Source organism: Canis lupus, chromosome 11, assembly GCF_011100685.1.
Source record: "Canis lupus familiaris isolate Mischka breed German Shepherd chromosome 11, alternate assembly UU_Cfam_GSD_1.0, whole genome shotgun sequence".
Lineage (NCBI taxonomy): Eukaryota > Metazoa > Chordata > Mammalia > Carnivora > Canidae > Canis > Canis lupus.
Genome location: NC_049232.1, coordinates 61599564 through 61623285, shown reverse-complemented (window position 1 = coordinate 61623285; position 23722 = coordinate 61599564). Strand labels below are relative to the sequence as shown.

General features: G+C 38.6%; 1 protein-coding gene across 3 annotated transcripts in view; it reads right to left on the bottom strand.

Moving 5' to 3' along the window:
• SLC44A1 (solute carrier family 44 member 1) overlaps positions 1–23722 on the bottom strand; it is a 191902-nt gene that overhangs the window by 55913 nt on the left and 112267 nt on the right. For all 3 annotated transcript variants that reach the window (XM_038553006.1, XM_038553005.1, XM_038553004.1), the window contains exons 7-13: positions 23154–23243; positions 17955–18094; positions 16567–16753; positions 15472–15637; positions 13909–14065; positions 13117–13200; positions 1021–1158 (exon numbers count right to left, since the gene is read on the bottom strand). In XM_038553006.1, the coding sequence (XP_038408934.1) occupies positions 1021–1158; positions 13117–13200; positions 13909–14065; positions 15472–15637; positions 16567–16753; positions 17955–18094; positions 23154–23243 (962 nt within the window). The remainder of the gene's footprint in view (positions 1–1020; positions 1159–13116; positions 13201–13908; positions 14066–15471; positions 15638–16566; positions 16754–17954; positions 18095–23153; positions 23244–23722) is intronic.

The following is a 23722-nucleotide window of genomic DNA, read 5'->3' as shown; positions in this document are numbered from 1 at the left end:
CCTTTCAAAAACATTTTCAAAACACAGTGGCTGGAGTAACCTAAATGTTTAGCAGTAAGAGGATATTTAAGAATGGCATTTGATAAAATACTTTCCATCATGATAATGAATAATTATGAAGATTATCAGGGCAATATGAGAATTGTATATGATATAATATGAAGTACAAAGGACAGAACAAACTGGTATGATGCTATGATTGTTATTCTACAGAAATATAAGCCTACAAAAAAACACTGGGAGGGAATATATGAAAATGATATTATTAGGCTATAATGGTGTCAGCTCAATTTTTCAAATTTTCTGAGATTCTAATGGTTCAAACTACAGATACAAAGAAATCCATTATATTGTTATTTATTATTTTGCAGATTTTAAAAGTACATAAAAATTACCTCTTTTCAGACACTTTAAGGACAGGTAAGTCTCACTTCCTAACAGCTCTGTTTTAAAGGCATTTATACATAGTAACAGTAACAGCCAACATTCATCGAGAACGTAAAATGTGTTGAGCACTGTCTTAGGTACACTACCCGTATTATGCATCTAATCCTCATAGCCCTACAGGTATGACTCTATTATTATCCCACTTTCATACACGCACAAATTGAAGCACAGAATGGTTATGTACCCTGCCTCGGTCATACAGCTAGTAGGTAACAGAGCCAGGATTTAAACTGACGCAGTCAGACTCCTGATGCAGTACCCCTAATCACTAAGCAGACTGGTTCTGAATTCTTTACAGATCAAAATATGTAAGGAGAAACATGGGCAAATTACTTAACTGCTGTGTCTCCGTTTCCCCATTATAAAAATGAGGATAATATTAGAACTTCCTTTACAAATTTGTTAAGATTAAATGAGCACCATAGATACTTAGAACAGTATCTGACACAAATTAGGGCTTTGTAAGTGCTTCTTTTATATTACATATATTTAGTACTTTGGTGAGCAAGATATTTTTCATATATAAATATGCAAAAATTGACTTTATGTTTCAGATAACATATTTGGTCTTACCTTGCCTAGGAATAACATGAAATCCCCCACTGTGTTGATGGCAGCCACCCGTAAAGCATTCTCCACCAGAATGACAAAGGCATCCTTCGCGGAGGTGCAGAAGTTGGTGCTGTTGATAGCTGTGGCTGTGTATGCATTCTGGACCAAAGCAAAAAACAATATTTTCATCAATAAATGTAATTTTACTCTGTTAAGATATAAACCAAATAATATGGTTAAAGCATAGCTTGTGAAAACAGGGCAGCCCAGGTGGCTCAGCGGTTTAGCGCCGCCTTCAGCCCAGGGCCTGATCCTGGAGACCCGGGATCGAGTCCCACATCGGGCTTCCTGCGAGGAGCCTGCTTCTCCCTCTGCCTGTGTCTCTCTGCCTCTCTTTCTCTCTGTGTCTCTCATGAATAAATAAATAAAAATAAAAAAATAAAAATAAATAAAAATAAATAAAGCATAGCTTGTGAAAACAGTTCACAGTTAAACTCACGCCTTTGGTGAGGTATAGGTTAAGACTTAGCACAAGGAAATGCTAGACATTTAAAAAAAAACAAAACCTGATATGGTAAAAAGAGCTTTTTGGTTGGCTTAGTTTTAGTCCTTCTAAAATACTGATATTTATTAAAGCATGCACAAACCTTTCCAACATCCATTAAGTTCTTCCCTGCCTTAGGTAAATCAAACATAATTTAACCTTTCCTAGATGTCTCAGGTTCATCATTATGAATATCAGTGATGCATTATTACGATTCCAGTGATGCTTTAAAAGCTACACAAATAGGTAAAAGGCACAGGGATGCTGTGTTGTTTTCTGGAACACCTGCCATCTACCTCTTTGGTGCCTTCCATTATGCTATCATTTCTCACAGTACTTGTGGTAGACAGCTGTTTGTTGCAAACATACCCTCCTGGGAGTAGGACCCCACATCCCCTTTGAGAAAACAGTCCTTCCCCATTCTCTTAGAGTCTGAGTGAGGGACACTAGCTCTGGCTCTGGGGGTGGCCTAGACTGATGTCAGCTGATCAGCATGTTTTACCTACCTCCACAATGACTGGTTCTGGGATTGGTACATACACTAATAGAGCCAATGAAAGCAAAAGATGTTCCCTAGGGCTTCTGGGAAAAAATAAGTTTCCCTTCTCTTCCACAGGAGCTCCTGACAAACCAGCTCTCATTTTCTTGGATAGCAATGTGTGAGGGTATGAACTGCCATGGCTGTTTTGCCAACATAATGCAAAGAGCCTGAAGCTGCTGGAGGTCCCAATATGAAAGGGAGGGCAAGGCTTCCATCACAGGGGCGGGGGGCGGGGGGGGGGGGGTAGGGGGGAGAGCAGAGAGAAACCAGTTACTTGTACCTGGTGACAATGTTTGCATGATTAGGAGCCACATTTCTGGACTTTCCAGCCACACAAGCTAATACATTGCTAAGAATCTTTCCTCCCAATCTCTCTCTGCCCCTTCCTCATGCTCTCTTTTTTAGGTCAGATTGAGCTGGCTTTCTGTCCCTTGTCATACGGAGTCCCAGCTGACACACTTTTATTCAATTATACCTGCTTCTGCTGCTCCATGTCTTCTCTGACCCTCTGTCACAGACTCTGATTTTTTTTTCCCCCTTTTTACACAGCATTCTAGAATAGGATTGACATTTTCTGGGAAATGTGAATAAATACTAGAACATCAAATACGTCTAAGTCTTAAGAAGGGAAAGTATGTGACTAAAACTTATCCTGGGGAATTTTTGGTTTAGTGCAGACTTAAATTGTTGGTGAGTCCAGAATGTTACAGCTGTTGGAAAGCTGCCATATAAAGGGCTTACTTTACATTGTCCACTTTTTAAAAAGATTTTATTTATTTATTTATTTATTTATTTATTTATTTGAGAGAGACAGAGTGAGAGAGAGGGAGAACATGCACCTGGGAGCAAGGTGGAAGGAAGGGAAAAGGAGAGAGAGAATCTCAAGCAGACTCCCCACTGAGTGTGGAGCCTCACGTTCAATCTCATGACCTTAAGCCAAAGCTAAGAATTAGACACTCAACTGACTGAGCCACCTAGTGCCCCTGTAAAGTTTTTTTTTAACTTGTTTTTTATTTTAAGAGATTTATTTCTTTATTTGAGAGAAAGAGAGAGTGAGCACAAGTGGGGTATGGAGCAGAGGGAGAAGCAGACTCCCTGCTGAGCAGGGAGCCCAATGTGGGCTTGATCCCAGGACCCTGGGATCATGACCTAGGCTGGAGGCAGATGCTTAAGGGACTATGACACCCAGGTGTCCCTAAAGTCTTTTTCTTAAACTGAAGTATACTTAACACACAATGATACATTAGTTTCAGCTATACAATATAGCGACTCCACAACTCTGTAAGTTATGCTCTGTTCACCACAAGCGTGGCTACCATGTGTCACCATACAGTATGACAATACCACCATCTTCCCCATTCTGTACCTTTCATCCCCATGACTTATTCATTCCATAACTGGAAGCCAGTATCTCCCAGTCCCATTTAAACACTGAGCTTGGGAGATATAGTCTTTAATTTATGAATGTTCCTATTGTATGCTTGTTAATAGGAATTTGGCATGAAATTTGAGTCACCAAAAAATTAATTTGTTATTATACAGTTAAATTCATCGACTGAAAACACAGAATATTATAGGGCCAAGGAAAGAAGACTATACGGGTAGGGCACTACTTTTTCAGCAAGGAGGCAGTAGGATATAATGATGCTCTTTGAGAAAGATAACATGATTTTACTATATATCACTCCATCAAACAAACTAGGTTAATTTGTTATCAGAATATACTACTTCATTATGTTTACAGTTCTTTTTATCTCAAAAGCTAATATATAGAGTGTTTTAAAGAAATAATACTATTAAATTGTTCTGGTAGCATTAGTTTGCTGCTTGCTCTCATATATTGTCATCTGCCATTGCTTCTTACCAGCTAAAAGATAGCAGGCACCAAAGAGTCAACTACCTAACTGCAGTGCAGTGGTCTACATTTTACCTATAAAGCTTCTTTTGAAACATTCTACCAAATGCCTCAATGACATCAAAATAAACTATACTTTTGATCTTATGTAACAGTAACTCTGCTGAAAAATGATGGAGAAGGACTTCCTAGGCCTGATCTCTTCTCAAAGAACCAAGACCAACCAGTTCCCTCTATACTCAAACACACAAAAAACCCATTTAACAATTTATTCTAAAGCAGAGGTTGTCAAACTACAACCTGTGGGCCAAATCTGGCCTGCTGTCTACTTCTGTTAATAAAGTTTTATTGGAACACAGCAATTTTCATTTGTTTACATAGTGTTATGGCTGTTTTCATGCTACAATGGCAGAAATGAACAATTGTGACAGAGTCTATATGGCCACAAAGCCAAAACTATTTACTATTTGGTCCTTTACAGAAAAACTTTGCTGCTGACTCCTGTTCTAGAGTATTGCCCAGTATCAACATCAACCTTGTTTATAGTCCACGAACCCCATCTTCTCATCCCTTTTGGAAAACAAACCACATTTCCTCATTTCCAGTCTTTTAGTACCTTTCTCTACGACTTCTGACAACTGACAGATGTCTGTGGTGATTTGAAACAGAACATCCCATAAGGAAAATACAGGAAAATACCTTATTTCCCTTATTCTAAGACATGATCAGGAGACTAATGAACCATTTAATTAATAACAGGTTCTCAGGGGGAAAATACCTGTCATATTAACTATGTATTATTAGATGTTTTCCGAAGCTAAAAAAAAAAAAAAGGCACTATAATATCTAGAATCAAGGATACCAGATAACCCATTTAAATCAAATAGTTACTGTCTTAAACTTTACCTCCTCAATGAGTATCAACAACTCATTGTTAACTATGCTATTCTCCCCTCCCCAGTTTATTTATTTATTTTTTAAAAGATTTTATTTATTTATTAATGAGAGACACAGGGAGAGAGAGGCAGAGACACAGGCAGAGGGGGAAGCAGGCTCCCACAGGGAGCCTGATGCAGGACTCGATTCCAGGACCCCGGGATCACAACCTGAGCCAAAGGCAGACGTTCAACCACTGAGCCACCCAGGTGCCTCTTTACCCTTCCCAGTTTGACCATGACCTTCTTTGAAAGAGATAGAAGCAAGAGAGGATCCACACACCTCCAACCTCTCTCCTCTGTTATCATCAGACCAGCAAACTCAAAGAGGGTCTAACATCTCCAAACTAAGCCACAGAAGTTTTGTTTTTCAATAATTCAGAAGAAATTATTATTCCTCCTCTGACCTGCTTCTTCTCTTCCCATCCTGCCCCACCCATTCCATCTACCCTTTGTGGACATGGAAGGAGGGAGCAATAATTTCTTTTCTCCACTCCTCAGTTTCAGGGTTGGATATATCACAGAAATTTAGCTTTCTTGGCAAAATTCCTACAGATCTGTGCAACTCCTTTGTATTCAACCTAACTGAAAAAAAGTTAAGTGGATATTTCATAAGCTCTTTCTCCCACTCCTAAGGCAGGAAGATGAGCTGCATGTGACACACAAAGGTCAAGATGACCTCTTCAGGAATAAAATTGTGCTACAGATCACAGCAGGCCAATGAAACTTTCCTTTCACTTCTATACCTCCTAGTCTGAAAGGATTCACGCTAAGGCTCTCAAGAAATTCTGAGTTCTCTGTGGCTTTCCCTATTACTGTTCTCTGAACTTTCTGTTCAACTACTTGGTTGAGATTTTTACAGCCCACCTACCTTCACAGACAACCTTCCTGATCTTGCACTCAACTGCCCACAGAGAGGCAAATGATGAACATTTAGCCAGTGCCCAACATCTGCTCAGGCAGGATATAGGCTTGAGACTGTATAACTCCCAGAAGGAAGATAGAAGGTGATTGCCATCCAGGGAGCTTTTTAAAAGGATGACTGTTAGGCCCAAGGGGTCCCTGGTAGCATTTGTATGTGACAGGATGAGGTATAAAAGTCCTGGTCGGGGCACCTGGGTGGCTCAGTGGTTAAGCATCTGCCTTTGGCTGAGGTCATGATCCCAGGGTCCTGGGATCGAGTCCTGCATCCGGTTCCCCATAGGGAGCCTGCTTCTCCTTCTGCCTATGTCTCTGCCCTTCTGTGTTTCCCATGAATGAATGAATGAATGAATAAAAAGAAAAAGTCCTGGGCATGTGGAAGAAAATGTTAGGGTAGAAGGTCACCATGTATATAACCCAGGCCTGCTTGGCCACATGTTCTGGAATACTGCTTCCACATTTTCACACCTTTCTTTTCTTCACTTACAGAACTAGAAATTCTCTTGAAATTTAAAATCTGTATATAATAACTCACTAGGGCAAGATAGACAACAATGGTAGGAAAAAGGAAAAGGTATGTGTGGATCATTATAAAGTAAATAAGGGAAAATATAGTGAAATTATCCCTTTCTTATTTTGAGTGAGAAACGGGGGGCAAAAAGCCCAACAACCTATACCATACATTTCATTCAGTTTGGTTCTTTTATTTTTTTTAAAGATTTTATTTATTCATGAGAGACACAGAGAGGCCGAGACACAGGAAGAGGGAGAAGCAGGCTCCATGCAGGGAGCCTGATGTGGGACTCGATCCCAGGACCCCAGGAGCCGAAGGCAGATGCTCAACCATTCCTCAAGTGTCCCTCATTTAGTTTGGTTCTAAATTCTTAGGACTTTTTAAGGGATATAAGAATTAAAAATATGTTGTAAATCTTAAATTGATTGTCATGAAAACCACTGTTTCTCTTAGTTTATAGCACAAAACTTGAAAATTTGAGATGTTTGCATGATGTCTATAATAATCTGTACTCTAGTCCTTTTTATGATGCATACAATGAGTATATATTTATATGGGAAATGGTGATCCCCTGGCAAGAACTGGGCAAACTTAGTTTTGAAAACTTCCTCCATCTCTAGGTCATACGATTTGCTACAAGATGCTAGTCTCAACTTTCTCATCTGTAAGACGGAGGAAATGAGCCTTCCTTACAGAGTTCTAGAGAGAAAGTGATAATATATATTAAGTGCTTAATGTAGTATTAGGTAGTAAGTGCTCAAAAAATATCTTTGCAGCTGCATAGAGAAGAGCTTTATAATCTTAAAAGCTTGGCAGCCAGAGAGCAGATCCCGTCTAGTATTAAACACACTACTTCTAAATGGTGTCAAAGCAAACCAAGGGCTGAGTAATGCCCACAAGAAACAGATTTTAGTTGTAACAGTCTCTCCACCTAAAGTGAATTCTGTTAGATGAGGTGTACAATCACCTTCCTGGTCACTTAAGATATGCACTTGCAGAAACAAAGAGCAGTTCACAGTTCACTCTCTTTATGTGCAAAACTCTAGCACCTATGCTATAAATAATAAATGGCTTATTTTGAAAATCCAACGGTCTTTTCTGAAGCCAGCTGTATTTTCCATGCAGTTTGGCACTGGACCATGGCTTGGGCTTTTAGAATTTCATACCATGCTGCAAAAGGATTCTGGTCTCCTCTACCTTCATTATCAATACTCCTCTACTATTATCCTCTAAATTCTTAAAGCACTGGCAATAAGCTGATGGCTTATGGACAACTGACCCTTTTTTTTTTTTTTTTTTAAGATTTTATTTATTTATTCATGAGAGAGAGGCAGACACAGAGGCAGAGGGAGAAGCAGGCTCCATGCCGGGAGCCCGACACGGGACTTGATCCCAGGTCTCCAGGATCATGCCCTGAGCCAAAGGCAGACGCTCAACCACTGAGCCACCCAGGCATCCCGGACAACTGACTTTTTGGTGGCCTAAAGACCTTATTTGTCTGGCTCATTCAGTTTTTTTTTTTTTTTTTTTTTTTTTAGTTGTCAACATTTTAATAGCAGGAGACAAAATGCAAACATCGAGAATTCTGGCTTCACTTGAGAAAGTGGAAGAGTTAGCAACTGTCTAGAAATTCTCACATGGCAAGAGTATATCAGAGCTAAGAAGTGACTGTCCTCTGGGGATGCAATACGAACTCCCCAGTTTACTAGTCTCTACCACTCTCTACTGCCTTGGGCCCAGTCTGCTGCACTTATTTCCATGAGTAACCTAATGCTCCTCAACTGTCCTGCAGGGGTCTGCATTGTCCAGCCCTACTCAAGGCTTTTGACTTCAAAGTTGCATGATGGGCAGCCCCGGTGGCACAGTGGTTTAGCGCCGCCTGCAGCCCAGGGTGTGATCCTGGAGACCCAGGAACGAGTGCCACGTCAGGCTTCCTGCATGGGGCCTGCTTTCCCTCTGCCTGTGTCTCTGCATCTCTCTCTTTCTTTCTCTCTGTGTCTCTCATGAATAAATAAAATCTTAAAAAAAAAAAGTTGCATGATGATCTCAGGAGTGACAGCAAAAGAAAGGACAGGAGGAAAACAATGCAACAGGCATTAACTAATTGTTAACCATTTCCAAAGAGTAGACAAAACAGATCTCTGGATGGGAGACTCTACATGTAAAGTGTGAACGAACCACAGTGCCTGGCACGTGGTAAGTGTTCAATAAATATTAGCTGGCATTAAAATTAGTATTATTATTTCACTGTACTCTATTAAACATTCCAAAAATAATTTCAGAATGTAAACAGGTGACTTGACAAGAAATTTTGAAAAATAAGAATGAGAGGAATTTGTATTATATGTGTTAGAGATATATAATGAAGCTATAGAATTAAAAAAAAAAATACCCATTGTATCCAGAAGAAGAAGAAGAAAAAGAAAAAGAAGAAGAGGAGGAGGAGGGGGAGGAGGAAGTAGAAGAAGGTATAGTAGTTAGATATTGCAGTACTGGTGTAAAAGCATAGGCAGATCAATAGTACAGAAAAGAAAGTCCTAAGACATACTCAAGTATGATGTAGAAGAATTTAGTACATGATTAAAGTGACATTTCATAGCAGAAGCAAGAATAATGACTAACTGGCCATGAGACAACTGATTAAATCCCCAACTCAAAAGTATTAAAAAAAAAAAAAAAAAAGGTAAACATCTGAAATATTAGAGGAAAAAATACTGGAATAATTATTTGACCTTAAGGTGGGAAAAATCTTTCCAAGCATAAAAAGCTAAGTAAGAAAGTGTTAAAAAAAAAGTCTGAAAGACCTGCCAGGAGAAAAATAAAAACCACTGCACATTAAAAAATGTAAAAGAAACTAACTGTGAACAGTACTATACAATAAGAGTCATCATTACAGAGGATTTGCTGTGTCCAGGCACAGACTCAGAGTACTACAGATACCATCTCTGCATCCTCATGGTAATGGGCACTACAGATACTATTATTATCCTCGTTTTACAAATGACTGTCTTATCAGTCTATAAGCAATGTCTGATAAGACATTACTACACTGAAATAAAATATTAGAAACTTTTTCTCAAAGCTAATAGTACATATTTCAATAAAGGTCACTTTTATTAGCACAGTGAGATCATGGGTGACTTTGTTTTCTCTTGGTTTTCCAAACTCTTCAGTATTTTTTACATTATATTTACTTTTAAAGAAAGTAGATACATCTTTAGAACTACTTCTCGTTTTATCTTTGCCAGAGCTCTCTTATCTTAGAGTAAAACATTGGGAGTTCTTTATAAAACAATAAAATGAAGGGAGCAGGAGAGAGCGATAACGGTTACTAGGTGATGATCAAGAGCCAGGCACTGTAAGAGGTGATTTATCTGCATTAATATTTCATCCTTGCCTAAAGCCTATGAGGATAGGTATATTTTTCTCTACTCAGTGAAGAAGGAAACGGAGATTCTGAAGTTTCACTGGACTTGCCAAATAATTAAACTGTTGGGATTGAAACACACCTTCAATATCTGGGCTTTCTCCACTGTATATCCCCCCAATTATCCATCTTGTCTTCTCCAACAAGGCTATAAAAATATGGACTCAATCCAATGCATATGGGAAAAAGAAACTTCATTTTCAGGAAGTGATAAATACTAGAGACAAAAGGAAAGGTGTGAGCTGCCTGTTATCTTGGTGCCAGCTCAGGCTTGATCTCTAGCACAGCACTAATCTTGTAACTGCCAAATGTTTGTGACAGCACTGAGAAGAATGTCCCTTCAAACACCAGCAGATCATACTCTTAGACCTTACTGTTTTTTTTTTTTTTCCAAATTTTAGAAAAGTCTCTAAAGCTCATCTATTCAGTACTGCCATGATTCCTGTCATCTTAAATGCTTTAAACAGACGGGTGCCCACCCAACTCTGAAACATTTCACGGGAGCAAGGGTTTAAAAAAATTCCACTGGTAGGGCACCTGGGTGGCTCAGGGTCAGGGCCTTAGGGTCCTGGAATCAAGCCCTGCAATGGTTTCTCTGCTCAGCAGGCATTCTGCTTCTCCCTCTGCCTCTCTCCCCTGCTCATGCTCTCTCTCTCTCTCTCTCTCTCTCTCTGCTTTCTCTCAAATAAATGAAATCTTAAGAAAAAAATTCTACTGGCAACAGATACTTCTGCTTAACCTGGCAGGAAGGGTTCATTAGAACACTTTTTTTTTTTAATTTCTAAAAAAGATTTAATTAATTTATTTATGAGAGACACAGGGAGAGAGGCAGAGACATAGGCAGAGGGAGAAACAGGCTCTGATAGGGAGTCTGATGCAGGACTTCATCCCAGGACCCCAGGGTCATGCCCCGAGCTGAAGGCAGACGCTCAACCACTGAGCTACCCCCAGGTGCCCTGTTCCGATGTCTTCAGGATGTTGACCTCAACTCCAGTGAGATTCCTGTGAGAAAAGGAGACATGAAGCACTCTGGTAATCAGGCCTGATAGCGTTTCATTCCCAAACAGAACTAAGTATTAGTTCAGAATCACTCTCTCTAAACCTAAACTCACTTATTTATTACTATTTTAACAGTTCCCTTAAATCTTCAATGAAGATCCAAAGTGTACAAAACCTGTACAATAAAGACCAACTTGAAGTTTGGATATATGTCTCAGGACTGTCAGTACTAAAATGATTAACGTTTAGCATGGGATGAGCTGAGAACCTTGGATTCTCATCAAACCGTGTGATTTCTTCTCTTCCTTCTGTATACCTGTACATCTCCTTTTTGAGACTCTTTCTTCTGGTTTTACATCACACTATTAGTCTTTTAAAATCCAGGTATTCACTGATTAACAATTCATTTGGAAAACATTTAAAGACCACCTATTCTATATCAGATACTGGGATAGTTTCTAGAGACAAAAATAATTAAGATCCCTGTCTTTAGGGAGCTAAAGGTCTGAAGGTGGAGATAAAGAGGTAATGGGATCCCTGGGTGGCTCAGCGGTTTAGCGCCTGCCTTTGGCTCAGGGTGTGATCCTGGAGTCCCGAGATCTAGTCTCACATCAGGCTCCCTGCATGGAGCTTCCTTCTACCTCTGCCTATGTCTCTGCGTCTCTCTCTTTGTGTCTCTCATGAATAAATAAATAAAATCTTTTTTTTTTAAAAAAAGAGGTAAACAGATGATTTCCATGTAACATTGTTAGTGTTTTCACAGAGGTATGAATCTGTTATGTGGAGGGTCAGCAGGGGTCTAGGATAATGAGGGAAGACTTCTTTGAAGCGAAGCTCAAGGTAGAATCTTTAAGGATTAGTAGGAGCTATTCAAGTGTTGGAAGGAACTCATTTCAGGCAGGTTTGGAAAACTACAAAGAGCAAAAGATTCCTGTTGGGAAGATGGTAGAAACTGAGAATGAAGAGATGGGTTTTGCTTCTTCTCTACCGATGAGCAATTTAGTGATGGGTACAAAATGTAATGATGATTATTTTTAGTACTGCATCCATCAACTCTTCGATAAGGATGACTTGGTCCCAAACCAAATTTTAAAGAATGTAATTTTTCAGATTGCTATGGCTATTACTAATTTTTTTAATAATGACCTTCCAAATACTTTCCATCCATACAATATTACAATTGACAAGAATTTATTTTGCTAATGAAATGTCATGCCTACTTTTTCATATTAACCATAGAACTCCAATAAAGCAAAATTCCAGGCATGCTCAACGCCACAGCGAACAGGGCTACCATCCTCTGACTAGCCTCGAGTGAATGAAAGTACACTGCTACTCTTGAATCACTTAGAGGTAAATGGTGAGAAAGCCCATTTCTATCTTTGGTCTATTAGATGAGGGCATTGGCACATTACAACTGATTTTCAAGTAATGCAGAGGAGTTGTAAAAAAAAAAAAAAAGAAGAAGAAGAAGAAAAGATGGGAAGAGTGCTTCAGAGAGAGTCCTGTGTGCCTAGATACAGCAAGACATAGCACTTCCTCTGAGACTATCTCCCAGGCTAATATCATAGTCTTTAAGCAGCTGGATCTCCCTGAAAAAAGTATCAGGATAGACAGCACACTAGTCTTAGACAATAGTAGACAGAGCAAAAAAATGAGTTTAAGTGTCACAATGACTTTTCACTAAAGCTTTCAAACAATATTCATTCATTCATTCACTCATTCATTCATTTTAAAAGGTAAGCTCCATACTCAACATGGGGCTTGAACACACGACCCTGAGATCAACAGTCACTATGCTCTATGGGATGAACCAGCCAGGTACCTCTCAAACATTTAAAAGAAGAATTAAAGAAATATGGCTAGCTTAGACAGATTCTTAGAGAAAATCAAAGATGAAAGGATGTGAATTAAGGGATAAATGTCTTTCCTGAAGATGAACCCTAATGATATTTTATCCTTATGTTACAATTAACTAATACTGAGCCTTGACAAGAATATACATCACTCTTAAAAATAAGAATATGATGGGGCACTGGGGTGGCTCAGTTGGTTAAGTATCTGCCTTCAGCTCAGGTCATGATCCTCAGGGTCCTGGGATAGAGCCCAGCATTAGGCTACCTGCTCAGCGGGGAGCCTGCTTCTCCCTCTCCTTCTGCCCCTCCCCCTGCTTGTGCTCTTTCTTCCTCTCTCTCAAATAAAGTCTTTTATTTTTTTAAAGAATATGATAGAAATAGATATACACGAATAAGCCACAATGTATAACATCATGAGAAATATGTAACATCTTTCAAGTAAGCTCAATTATTTTATCTTGGAAGAAGAAATGATGAACCTATCCTTGAAAGTGAATGTTAGATTTATTTTTTAAAATATTTTACCTGATTTAAATAGTTTAGGCACTTTTCAAGACACCAAAGGCAACAAATGCAAGATTTCAGCACACATCGGGCACAAGCATTTTCCTGGAAAGGACAAATTAGAAATAATTAAAAACCATCATATAGAATCAAACCATCATATAGAATATTCCAAATGTTAGAAAAATAAAGTAAAAAAAATCACAACCTATGTTTCAAAGGCCTCCGTACCCACCCTCTTTTCCCTCAAAATGTAATAGCTAAATTATTTGTAATCAATTAATTCAACAGGTATTTAGTACCTACTGCATATAAGATAAAGTCAGGTATACAAGACCAGAAAGGAACTTCTACTATTGTAGAAGAAAAAAAAGCTAAACATAAAAAAAGGTTAGAAACAGAATATGCAATAGATACTAGTGCTATAAGAGTGGAGGACAGAAGGAGATGATGTCATCGAGGAGGAGGAATCAGGGAAGGTTTCTAGGAAGGGGTGGCATATGAGCCAACCTGTGTTGAAATGTGTATTATCTCCACAGTCAGGGATAGGGAAGAGGATCCAAGGAGGAGGTGTGAGTCAACACAGAGGAAGAGAAGCACAGGATAACTTTGGGAAACCAGTGACACGATGGATTTTGCCACAGCATGTAGAGAGCAAGAGTAGGGGACAAAGCAGGACTAGATTCTGCTTTGCAAGGATTCTGAAGAAAATGTTCACAGCTATGGACTTAGCATCACTGGGAGCTTTACCACACACAGAGCTGAGGTCTGGGATATGACCACAGAAAGCCCAGAAAAGTATTTTCTCCTTACCTTTCCTTTGAGCTGACTGTGCATGTACATAAGGATCATTCGTGGAATTTTGACTAACGTGATAATGAAAGATCCTTTTGCCACAGTACCCAGGTGATAACGAATAAGGCGATTCACTGATGCCAAAATAGGTGTAAATGGCAAATTCCTTTTATCCCTGTTTAAAAAATAACCAAAGACATTTAAAACAAAGGCTAAGTACAGGAATGGTTCAGAATCCAATGCAGTGAAAAATTAGTTCATCTAAAAAGAATTCTAGATTTGTGACAAAATGGGAAAGTAATATACAACTAATACAAATGCTGCTGATGTACCAAATAGAGTTCATGTTTCATTTCTCTATGGTAGTTTCATGGGGTTCTTAGGCTCTAAGACGTTAAGTAAAATTAAACTGTGCTTTGAAAGCTTTTACTAGTAAATACAGAGTTAAATATACAATCAAAAAACAGAACTTAAAAAAGATGTTCTGGGGTGCCTAGATGGTACAGTTGGTTAGGCATCCAGCTCTTGGTTTCAGCTCATGTCAGGATCTCAAGGTTGTGGGATGGAGCCTTATGTCAGTTCCATTCTCAGCATGGAGTCTGCTTAAAAGACTATCCTTCATCCTCTGTCTCTCCCCACCTGCTCTCTCACTCAAATAAATAAATAAATAAATAAATAAATAAATAAATAAATAAATCTTAAAAAAAAAAAAAAAAAGATGTTCAATCTAGACCAGGTACCTCATTTTAATAGAAAACTAAAATGCCAAAAAAAAAAAAAAAAAAAAAAGAAAACTAAAATGCCTACAGCTTATATTCATCTCTGAAGTTAGGAATGGGAGTCACAATACTGTTCTGACCCAAATAAATTAAAAAGGTTTGTTGGGACGCCTAGGGTGGCTCAGTGGTTGAGTGTCTGCCTTTGGTTCAGGGCATGATCCTGGAGTCCCAGGATAGAGTTCCACATTGGGCCTGCTTGTCCCTCTGCCTGTGTCTCTGCCTCTCTCTCTGTATATATCTCATGAATAAATAAAATCTTAAAAAAAAAAAAAAAGGCTTGTTGTCCTTTGATGGACCTTTATTTATTTTATTTTTTAAGATTTATTGATTTATTTTAGAGAGAGTACAAATGTGAGGGGCAGAGGGAAAAGGGGAGAGAATTTCAGGCAGATTCTATGCTGAGCACCCCACCCAGGGCTTGATCTCACTACCCTGAGATCATGACCTGAGCCAAATCTAAGAGTCCGATGCTTAACTTGCTGCACCACCTAGGTGCCCCGATGGACCTTTATATAAAGCAAAAAGTACATAAGACACTACAAGATTTATTTTTCTGCCTAATATAATTGAAGTTATGTCATGACCTGCTGTTCTAACTTTTTGAGAAACTTACAGAAAAGTATAAAGATTAAATAACAACCTCCCATGTTCCTACCTCTCAGGATTATCAGCTATAACATTTTGTCATATTTATTTCCAATTACTTTTTAAAGAAATAAAACCCTTACCAGCCTTACTTCCATCTCCTTCAGACACAATCACTTAGAAGATCTTAAGTTTTCTGACAAGAATAAATTCTCACCTAGTAAAATAGTATGTTACCACAGCTCCTGCCACAGTCATCTGCTGACACGCTAGGATAAATTCACTGATCCAAATCAGGCCCACCACATGGTACCACCACATGTATTGCAGAGGCCCAGAAACTTTAAACTCCACAAAGCCTTGCTCATTCTGAACAGCGCTGCCTGGGAAAATAATCAAGGAAGGAAAGAAGGAGCTCATAAAGTACAAACTAAGAAATATGGCTGTTAAATATAAGAGATTAATCTAATTTCCAACAACAGTCCCTCCTACCCCCAAACCACAAAATTTATGATCACGGTGCTATTTAATTAAGAGACAAAAATAATTATCACTTGAAAAGCTGTGAAGCCAGACATTCTACATTTAAGCATTTTGTTTTCCCCAAAGGCATCATAAAGCTTTTAAAAAGTGTTCTATTTGAATATAGTTCTTACCACGTCAGTTAATTTAGGCATGAATTTTCAAACACTTCAATCTTTTTTCAGGGCTCTTTTATTACTCATCCAATAATTATAGATATCTCAATTATTAGCAAAGGACAGAAATTAATATTATATTCAATTGGTGAATGCGTGCTGAACTGCCAGAGAAGTTACATACAAGCACACTATCCTTATGCCACTCATCACAATTAATTCCATTTAGGGTTAACTTCTGATATAAAGTGTAGCTACATGCAAGTCTGAGAGTCTAACTACAAACAATATCATCACCAGAAACTCTACCTAGGTTCAGATCTTTTCCAAATTAGAAAATCCCGAGGAAGCAAGTTGATCTTTGGCTGTAACTGGGGTTTAAGGCTGCTCCACAGCCGCACAGAGTTCATTTGTCCATCTTAGAATGAATCCTAATGTCTGAATCAGTACTGGACTTCAAAGCCATGACCTGTCTGGACCTACTTTGGGAGGAGGATCTAAAAATCATGAATAGGGAATGGGCTGTTGAAGAATCTTAACCAAATTCATTGCTAGTTCCAATGGCAATCAGACCTTCGTTATAAAGGTCTAAGAATTCTATCTGAAGTTTTAAAGTAATTTAATACAAATCAGATTCATCACGAATAAGGAGAAGCAGCAGCAGGTCTTCTTACCAGTAGTGCCAAGAAAAAGAAGTGTCATGATCCAGTATGCCCAAAACAAGACAAGAGCAAAGAAAGTCCAAAAGGGTTGGAAGACTAGCAGCGGCAAGTGGATGAAGACTTTGCCAGCCACGTGGAACAAGGCAATGGTGAGAGCAACACGCTTGCGCATGACCAACATTATCAGGAACAATATCACCTGTAAAGAGCAAATGCAGAGAAAGGTTCCAGTTACTGCCCTAAGCAGTGAATACAGAAACCAAATGATGGTGGAAATTTTGAACATTACACTTCATCCCACATGGGGGAAAGGTTATTCTCTGAATCCCAAAAATACTTTATCAGTGTTGTGGCATTTAGCATTCTCAATTGAATCCTGAAAATATCCTTAAAGCTAAACATAAAAGGATTTCTCAGTTTATTAATATCCTAGAATTCTCCTAACTTTCCTTTTCTACTCATTAGGAATCAAAACATGTTGTTTGTCAGTCAGGATGAGGCTCTGCATTTATTTGAATAGATACATGCCTGTCACTCTGAAAACAGGGGAGATCATATGCCATGACTACAAAAGGAGGTATTTGCACTTCACCTCTGTTATCAGACCAAGGGCTCCTAAAGAGCAGGGTCTGTGTCAGATTCACCCCTTACACACCCTCACCGTGCCCTGGGTGAGGGTCAGTGAACTATACTTAAAAAAGAGGGGAAAAAACTGTTTAAAAGACGATTAATATGTATTTGTATAATAATAACAAGCAAATACCTTTTGGCACCAATGGTTTCATGTTGCCTTTATTTTTTATTTCTAAAGCTCAATTAAAAGCTTGGGATTGGTCCAAGAAGTGGTCTGAGATTTTTTTTTCTTTTCTCAGAGAGGAGAAGGAGATGAATCAAATATATGGGTACACATTATTTAACCACACGTTCATCAGTAATTTACTCTACAGTGCCTAGGCAGTGAAGTTCATCTCTAACTTGGAATAATGTTGTGAAAAGTTTAAAAGGAAAAAAAGAGGAAAATAATTAGTACACAAGGAAATGAAATGATATGAAGTGGTGTATTTCTTAACATACTTTAGTAAAGAAAACCACTTTTAAAAAGGGAATTATATTATGACAGCAAAATAATATGTTTTTACTAACAAAGGATAATATAAATATTCTAGGTAAAAATCCCCTCTTAACGAGCAGGCAATGCAGAACCAAATGTTGCATCAAATAACACTCATCAATTAGGGAAGCCTTCTGAAGACCTTTTAATGTTCCATGCCTATGGGACAGAGATTTCATCTAATGCAGCTCAGGGTTAGGCATGCAATTGCCAGAGGTGAGTTTCTGCTTCATTAATGATCCCTGTAAATAAAAACATAAACCTAAACGATCCACCCGAGCCCACTCACTGTGAACACCGTGGCTGAAATGGCATAGATGAGGAGGGCCCGAAGATTGTCTTCAGCTATCTGAAGCTGCTCAGGAATAACTGTTTCTTTGGGAGACCTTCTTTGCTTTGCATACAGCCACCACAGTACCCCAGTGCCACCTGCATTCAAAAAACAATTGTTTTGGAAATAACAAGCACAAGGAAACTCATAACATAAATCTTCACTTTCCCGGATCCTTCCTATACATCACCATGGGACTAACGCAGCAACAATCCATTTGGCTGGGAGGTGTGTGGCTGTCACTTTTTGCAGGCATAAGGGGAGCTCCAATTACTCCATTATCATCATTCACACTAGGTAGTTAAGATATCTTTCAGTACACCAAATAAATGTCCTTCAATGGTATTTATTATTGACGCTGAAGCTCAGAGAGAGCCAAGCAAAGACAAGTACCCCTGAGAGGAACTGACCATACAGAGAGAATCAGTGCCTGCTGAGACCTGAGGAGCTTGTACGAAGTTAGTAAGGGTCACAGAAACCAGCAATGAAGCTGAGGAAGGCCCAGATCCTCTCTGTTGTGTTACCACAGTAACCCCAGTGCCTCGTGCAGACACAGTCATGCAGTTAAGACAGTATTTGTACAAGGAGCAAATGAAGATGAAAGAAACGATTCCCACCAAAAGTAGGAACAAAGATAGGAGATCTTTGATAGCTTGGTAGTGGTGTGTGCTGGATGCAGGTTTCTCCCTATCACTGGTTCAGAGATTCCAAAAGTTAGACTAAAGATGGGGGAAAACCCACCTCCACATGAGAGAGCTGCATCAAACACCTTCTTTCTGAGTGCCCAGAGCATCAACTATTTTAGGTGCTGGGGACAGAGCTGTGAACAAAACTAAATCCCCATCTTCAACCCTCAAGGAGCTTATATAGTAATAAGGAAACAAAACAAATAAGGAAATAAGTAAAAATATAGTCTATGAAGCCTAAGGGAAAAAAAGTCATCTTTTAATAGGGATAGAAAGTGCTGTGGTTGGGAAAGCATTGTGAAAGGATGAGTAAGCAAGGTTTCAGTGGTGAAATGGTATTTGAGCAAAAGAATCAAAGACAGAGAGAAAACAATTTATAAAGCCATCTAAGGAAAGGGTGTTGCAGGCAAGAGGTACTAGCAAGTTCTAAGATGCTGAGATGAGACCATGTCTGGCAGGAGAGAAAGGAGAAGGCCACAAGCAAGGGGCAGAGTGGTGGGAGCTGTGGGCAGAGGGGCTCTGGGGACCAGATCATACTAGAAGGCCTTGTAGGCTCTGGTAAGGAAATGGAAGATTCTGAGTAAAGATGTATATGAATGGGCAGACAAGATAAATGTCTGGGAGATGAGAAATTGGACCAAGAAGTATACAAATCAACCTGACCTCCAACTGCACTCAAGTAAACAGTGAGCAGGGTCAAAGGGAAATGCCAACCCTACCTGGTGCCAAACAGCCAGAATCAATTTTTTTTTTTCTATTGAAGATGAGTAAACAAACTTAAACACAAGTCTATGAAAAACATTTGAAAAAGGGAACTATTTTCATTTTGAAATCTTTTTTATTTTTTATTTTTAATTTTATTTATTTATGATAGTCACACAGAGAGAGAGAGAGAGAGAGGCAGAGACACAGGCAGAGGGAGAAGCAGGCTCCATGCACCGGGAGCCTGACGTGGGATTCGATCCCGGGTCTCCGGGATCGCGCCCTGGGCCAAAGGCAGGCGCCAAACCGCTGCGCCACCCAGGGATCCCTCATTTTGAAATCTTAAAGAAAAGTGTCATTGCCTCAAACAACAGAATAAAACATGTTATCTACAAATGGGAATAAAAAGTTACGAGGGAAATGGGCACCTTGGTGGCTCAGTTGGCAGAGCATGTAACTCTTGACCTCGGGGTTGTGAGTTTGAGCTCCACACTGGGTATAGAGATTACTTAAAAATTTTTTAAATCTTTAAAAAAAAAGTTATGAGAGAAAGACAAACAGAAAAGAAAACAGAATGAGATAATAATGAAGACATCAAGGAGGTCACTGTCCATAACAGCCACAATAGACATTGCTTATGTAAATTTGTGTTCGGAAGTACACAGTAGAGGTGACCAAATTGAATCACCATAATACTATTAAGTAGGTATTAAAAGTCCCACTTTATAGATAAATGATAAAATTGAAATTCAGGAAAGTGAAGTAACATGCCAAATGTGACACATCTAGTAAGTGACAGAGCTGGAATGCAAATCTACTTTTATTATAAAAAACTACCCATCTGCTATAAGCTGAATGTTTATGACCCCCTAAAACTCATAGATTGAATTCCTAATCCTTAATGAGATGGTATTTGGAGGTGGGTCTTTGGAAGATGATGAGGTCATGAGAGTGTAGCCCTCATGAACAGGATTAGTGTCCTTATAAAATAGCTCTCAGAGAGCTCCTCTCCACTTGCACCATGTTAGCAAATAGCAAGATGACAGCTGGACAAAGGAAGCCAGAACTCATCAGATTCCGAATCTGCTGGCACCTTGGTTTTGACCTTCCTGGTCTCCAGAACTATGAGAAGTAAGTATTTCTTGTTGATAAGGCATCCAGTCAATGGTACTTTGTTATGGCAGCCCAAAGTGACTAAGACAACATCTAAACACAGTACTAGACACAACGGCCACACGATGGCTGGAAGAAGTAAGAAATGGAATCACAAAATGAGGTAAGTCAAGTACAGAAATGACAGTGAGGAAAACAAAATCAGTGATCTGGAAGGTATGCTTGAAGAGAGCTTCCTGAGTGTAAAGAAAATGTCAAAGGATTAAAATGATAATTTAGAAGATGACAGCAGAAGAATGAACAATGATGCTAAGAGAAAAACCACTGGAACAGAAATTGTAATCAGATACAGAAATACGACCACTTTTCAAAGTTGTAAAAGACACCCCCCCGCCAAAGAAAAGAATCATTGGCAAATTTAGTTAAGATTCAGAACTAAACGGAAATTTTAAGTTATAAAGATAAATTAAAAATTAGATACACAACAAGGTAAGTGAGATGGGTGATGGGCAAGGGCACAAAATTAGACTGGTCTCCAAAAAGTAAAGTACCGACACAGGAAACATATTGCTGCTTGAGAATTTTATATGCAGCAGATTCAATATTCAGATGTAAGACAAAGATAATCTTAGATAATAAAGAGTTGAGAAAATACACAACCCACAAGTACTTCATGAATAAGCTACATGAATTCAAATTCTCATCAAAACAAAGATGAACCAGAGCACCCGCACCCCAAAGTTTATAGCAGCAATGTCCACAATAGCCAAAATATGGAAATAGCTCAGATGTTCATCCACAGATAAATGGATAAAGAAGACGTGTACACACACACACACACACACACTGGAATATTACCCAGCCTTCAAAAATAATGAAATCTTGCCATTTGCAACACTGTGCATGGAGCTACAGTGTATGATGCTAAGCGAAATAAATCAATCAGAGAAAGACAAATACCATATAATTTCACTCACATGTGGAATTTAAGAAACAAAACAGATGAACACAGGGGAAGGGAAGAAAAAATAAAATCAGATAAAAATAGAGAGGGAGGCAAACCATAAGAGATGCTGAACTCTAGGAAACAAAATGAGGGTTGCTGGAGGGGTGGTGAGTAGGGGGGTGGGGTAACTAGGTGATGGGCATTAGAGCACTTGATGGAATGAGCACTGGGTGTGATATGTAACTGATGATTCACTAAATTCTACCCCTGAAACTAAGAATTAAAAACAAAGATGAACTGAAATTAAGAACTCAAGAATGAAGTTTTACAAAAATAAGACCAGTAGTTCTCACTAAAACTGGGGCAGAAGAATGTAAATAATTTTATAAACATTATTATGAAACATTTCAAGGCAAAGCAAACATTCTTTAGAAAGATACAATGTATCAAATAATATTTTAACTTTAATAACCTGAATACAAAAACTCGGATTATTTGTTAATGGCTAAAAAGCGGGAACAGGCAGATGAGAGGAGGGTTAGAATGGAAGAAGTACATGTTGAATTTAAAGGAAGCAGGGTAAAACCCAACATATACCCTTTCCATTTCACCCTTAAATAACAAGAAGATTCTAGATTAAAGAATATTTTCTGAAAATGTATAGATTATCTACTGTAGAAGTAAATATAAAATGTATACCATCCAAACCAAGGGTAAAAATAACCAATGAAAGCATAGTATATATAGCAAACATAGAGAAAACAAAATAAGAAAGCATAGACTTAAAGAAAATATAAAATAGATGACATCAATAAGACCAAACATAGCAGGCAGGATTATAAATGTAATGGGGGCAAACTCCCCTAATAATAAAGTTTCATATTGGGTAAAGCATTGAAAAAACAATTTTCAGTGAACTTGTATATAAGTTCAATGAACTCATATATAAATATAAGTTCTGAATTTCATATGCTAGTAGTGGTAAACTGAGGGGAAGCCAGGTTAAACTGTGAAAATTTTAAAGGCAAAAGCAAACTCTCTTTAAAGAAAAGAGGTGTTATGTGAAAAATAAAACTTCTTTCTTTTTTTATATTTCTATTTTCTACCATGGAAGTAGCTAGATACCATGAGTAGGTATAAAAAAAGACAATAAATACAGAAAACCCAGAAGGTTTCATTAGAAATAGTAAAATAAAAACATTACACAAAATAGAATATCAATAGATAGAAAAATGAGTAACAATATTTTACACACATTCGATTATTACGCCAGGAATATTTCAACCAGAAAGAATCTCAACACTTTCGGATGGCGTGTTCAGGCCTTTAAAAAGTTTAGGATAAAAAGAAAGAGTCGCTTCCTCTGCCAGGCAGGGAACACTGAAAAGTACTGAGTGAAAAATTGAAGAACAAGAAGCAGGGGCACCTGCGTGGCTCAGTGGTTGAGCGTGTCTGCCTTTGGCTCAGGTCGTGATCCAGGGTTCTAGGATCCAGCCCCTTGTTGGGCTCCCGCTCAGCGCAGTCTGCTGGTCTCTCTCCCTCCCCCTCTGCTCCTTCCCTAGCTCACATGTGTGTACCCTCTCCCTTTCTCTCTCAAATACATAAATAAAATCTTTAAAATAATGAACGTAGTTCTGAATTGAGGGGTTGCTAAAAGCAAACTTAACTCTCAATTCTAATTACTAAAAAACAAAGGAATAAGAAGCTTACCAAGTGAACCCAGTATGACCAGAATTGTTAAGATCCACACAAGTACTCTTGAAATATACCTGATTATCACCATCAGAATCATGGACAGAACTGCAGGGAAGATAGAGAACATGTAGAATATTATTTTAAAACATTGGAAAACATAAAGAGAAACTCTTTCAATTGTTTTCTCCTAGGGATATAAATTGTTGCTCTTGACAAGACCCCAATTTTGGTAAGAAAGGTTAACTGGCTACTTTTGCACTTTGACTTTGGTACTTGCGCCACTGGAAGAGCGTCGCTTGAAACTCAGGTTCCTAACTGTGGGTTGATAAATGACAAAGAACACATGCAAATGCAATATGGTGACTCAAAAACAGCACAGAACTGTTGTGGATTCACCACGGGAAGACATCAGAACTCACATGCAAACACACATGCCAACACACAGAGTGTAGAGAATGACGTGTCATGTTGGTGATCAGAAAAATTGCTACACGTAGGCAAAGGTCAGTTAAAATAGCTGCTGTACTTCCCTAGAGTAATCCTAGCATTTCAGGACCAACTTCTCTGATAGCTGGTCAACAAGC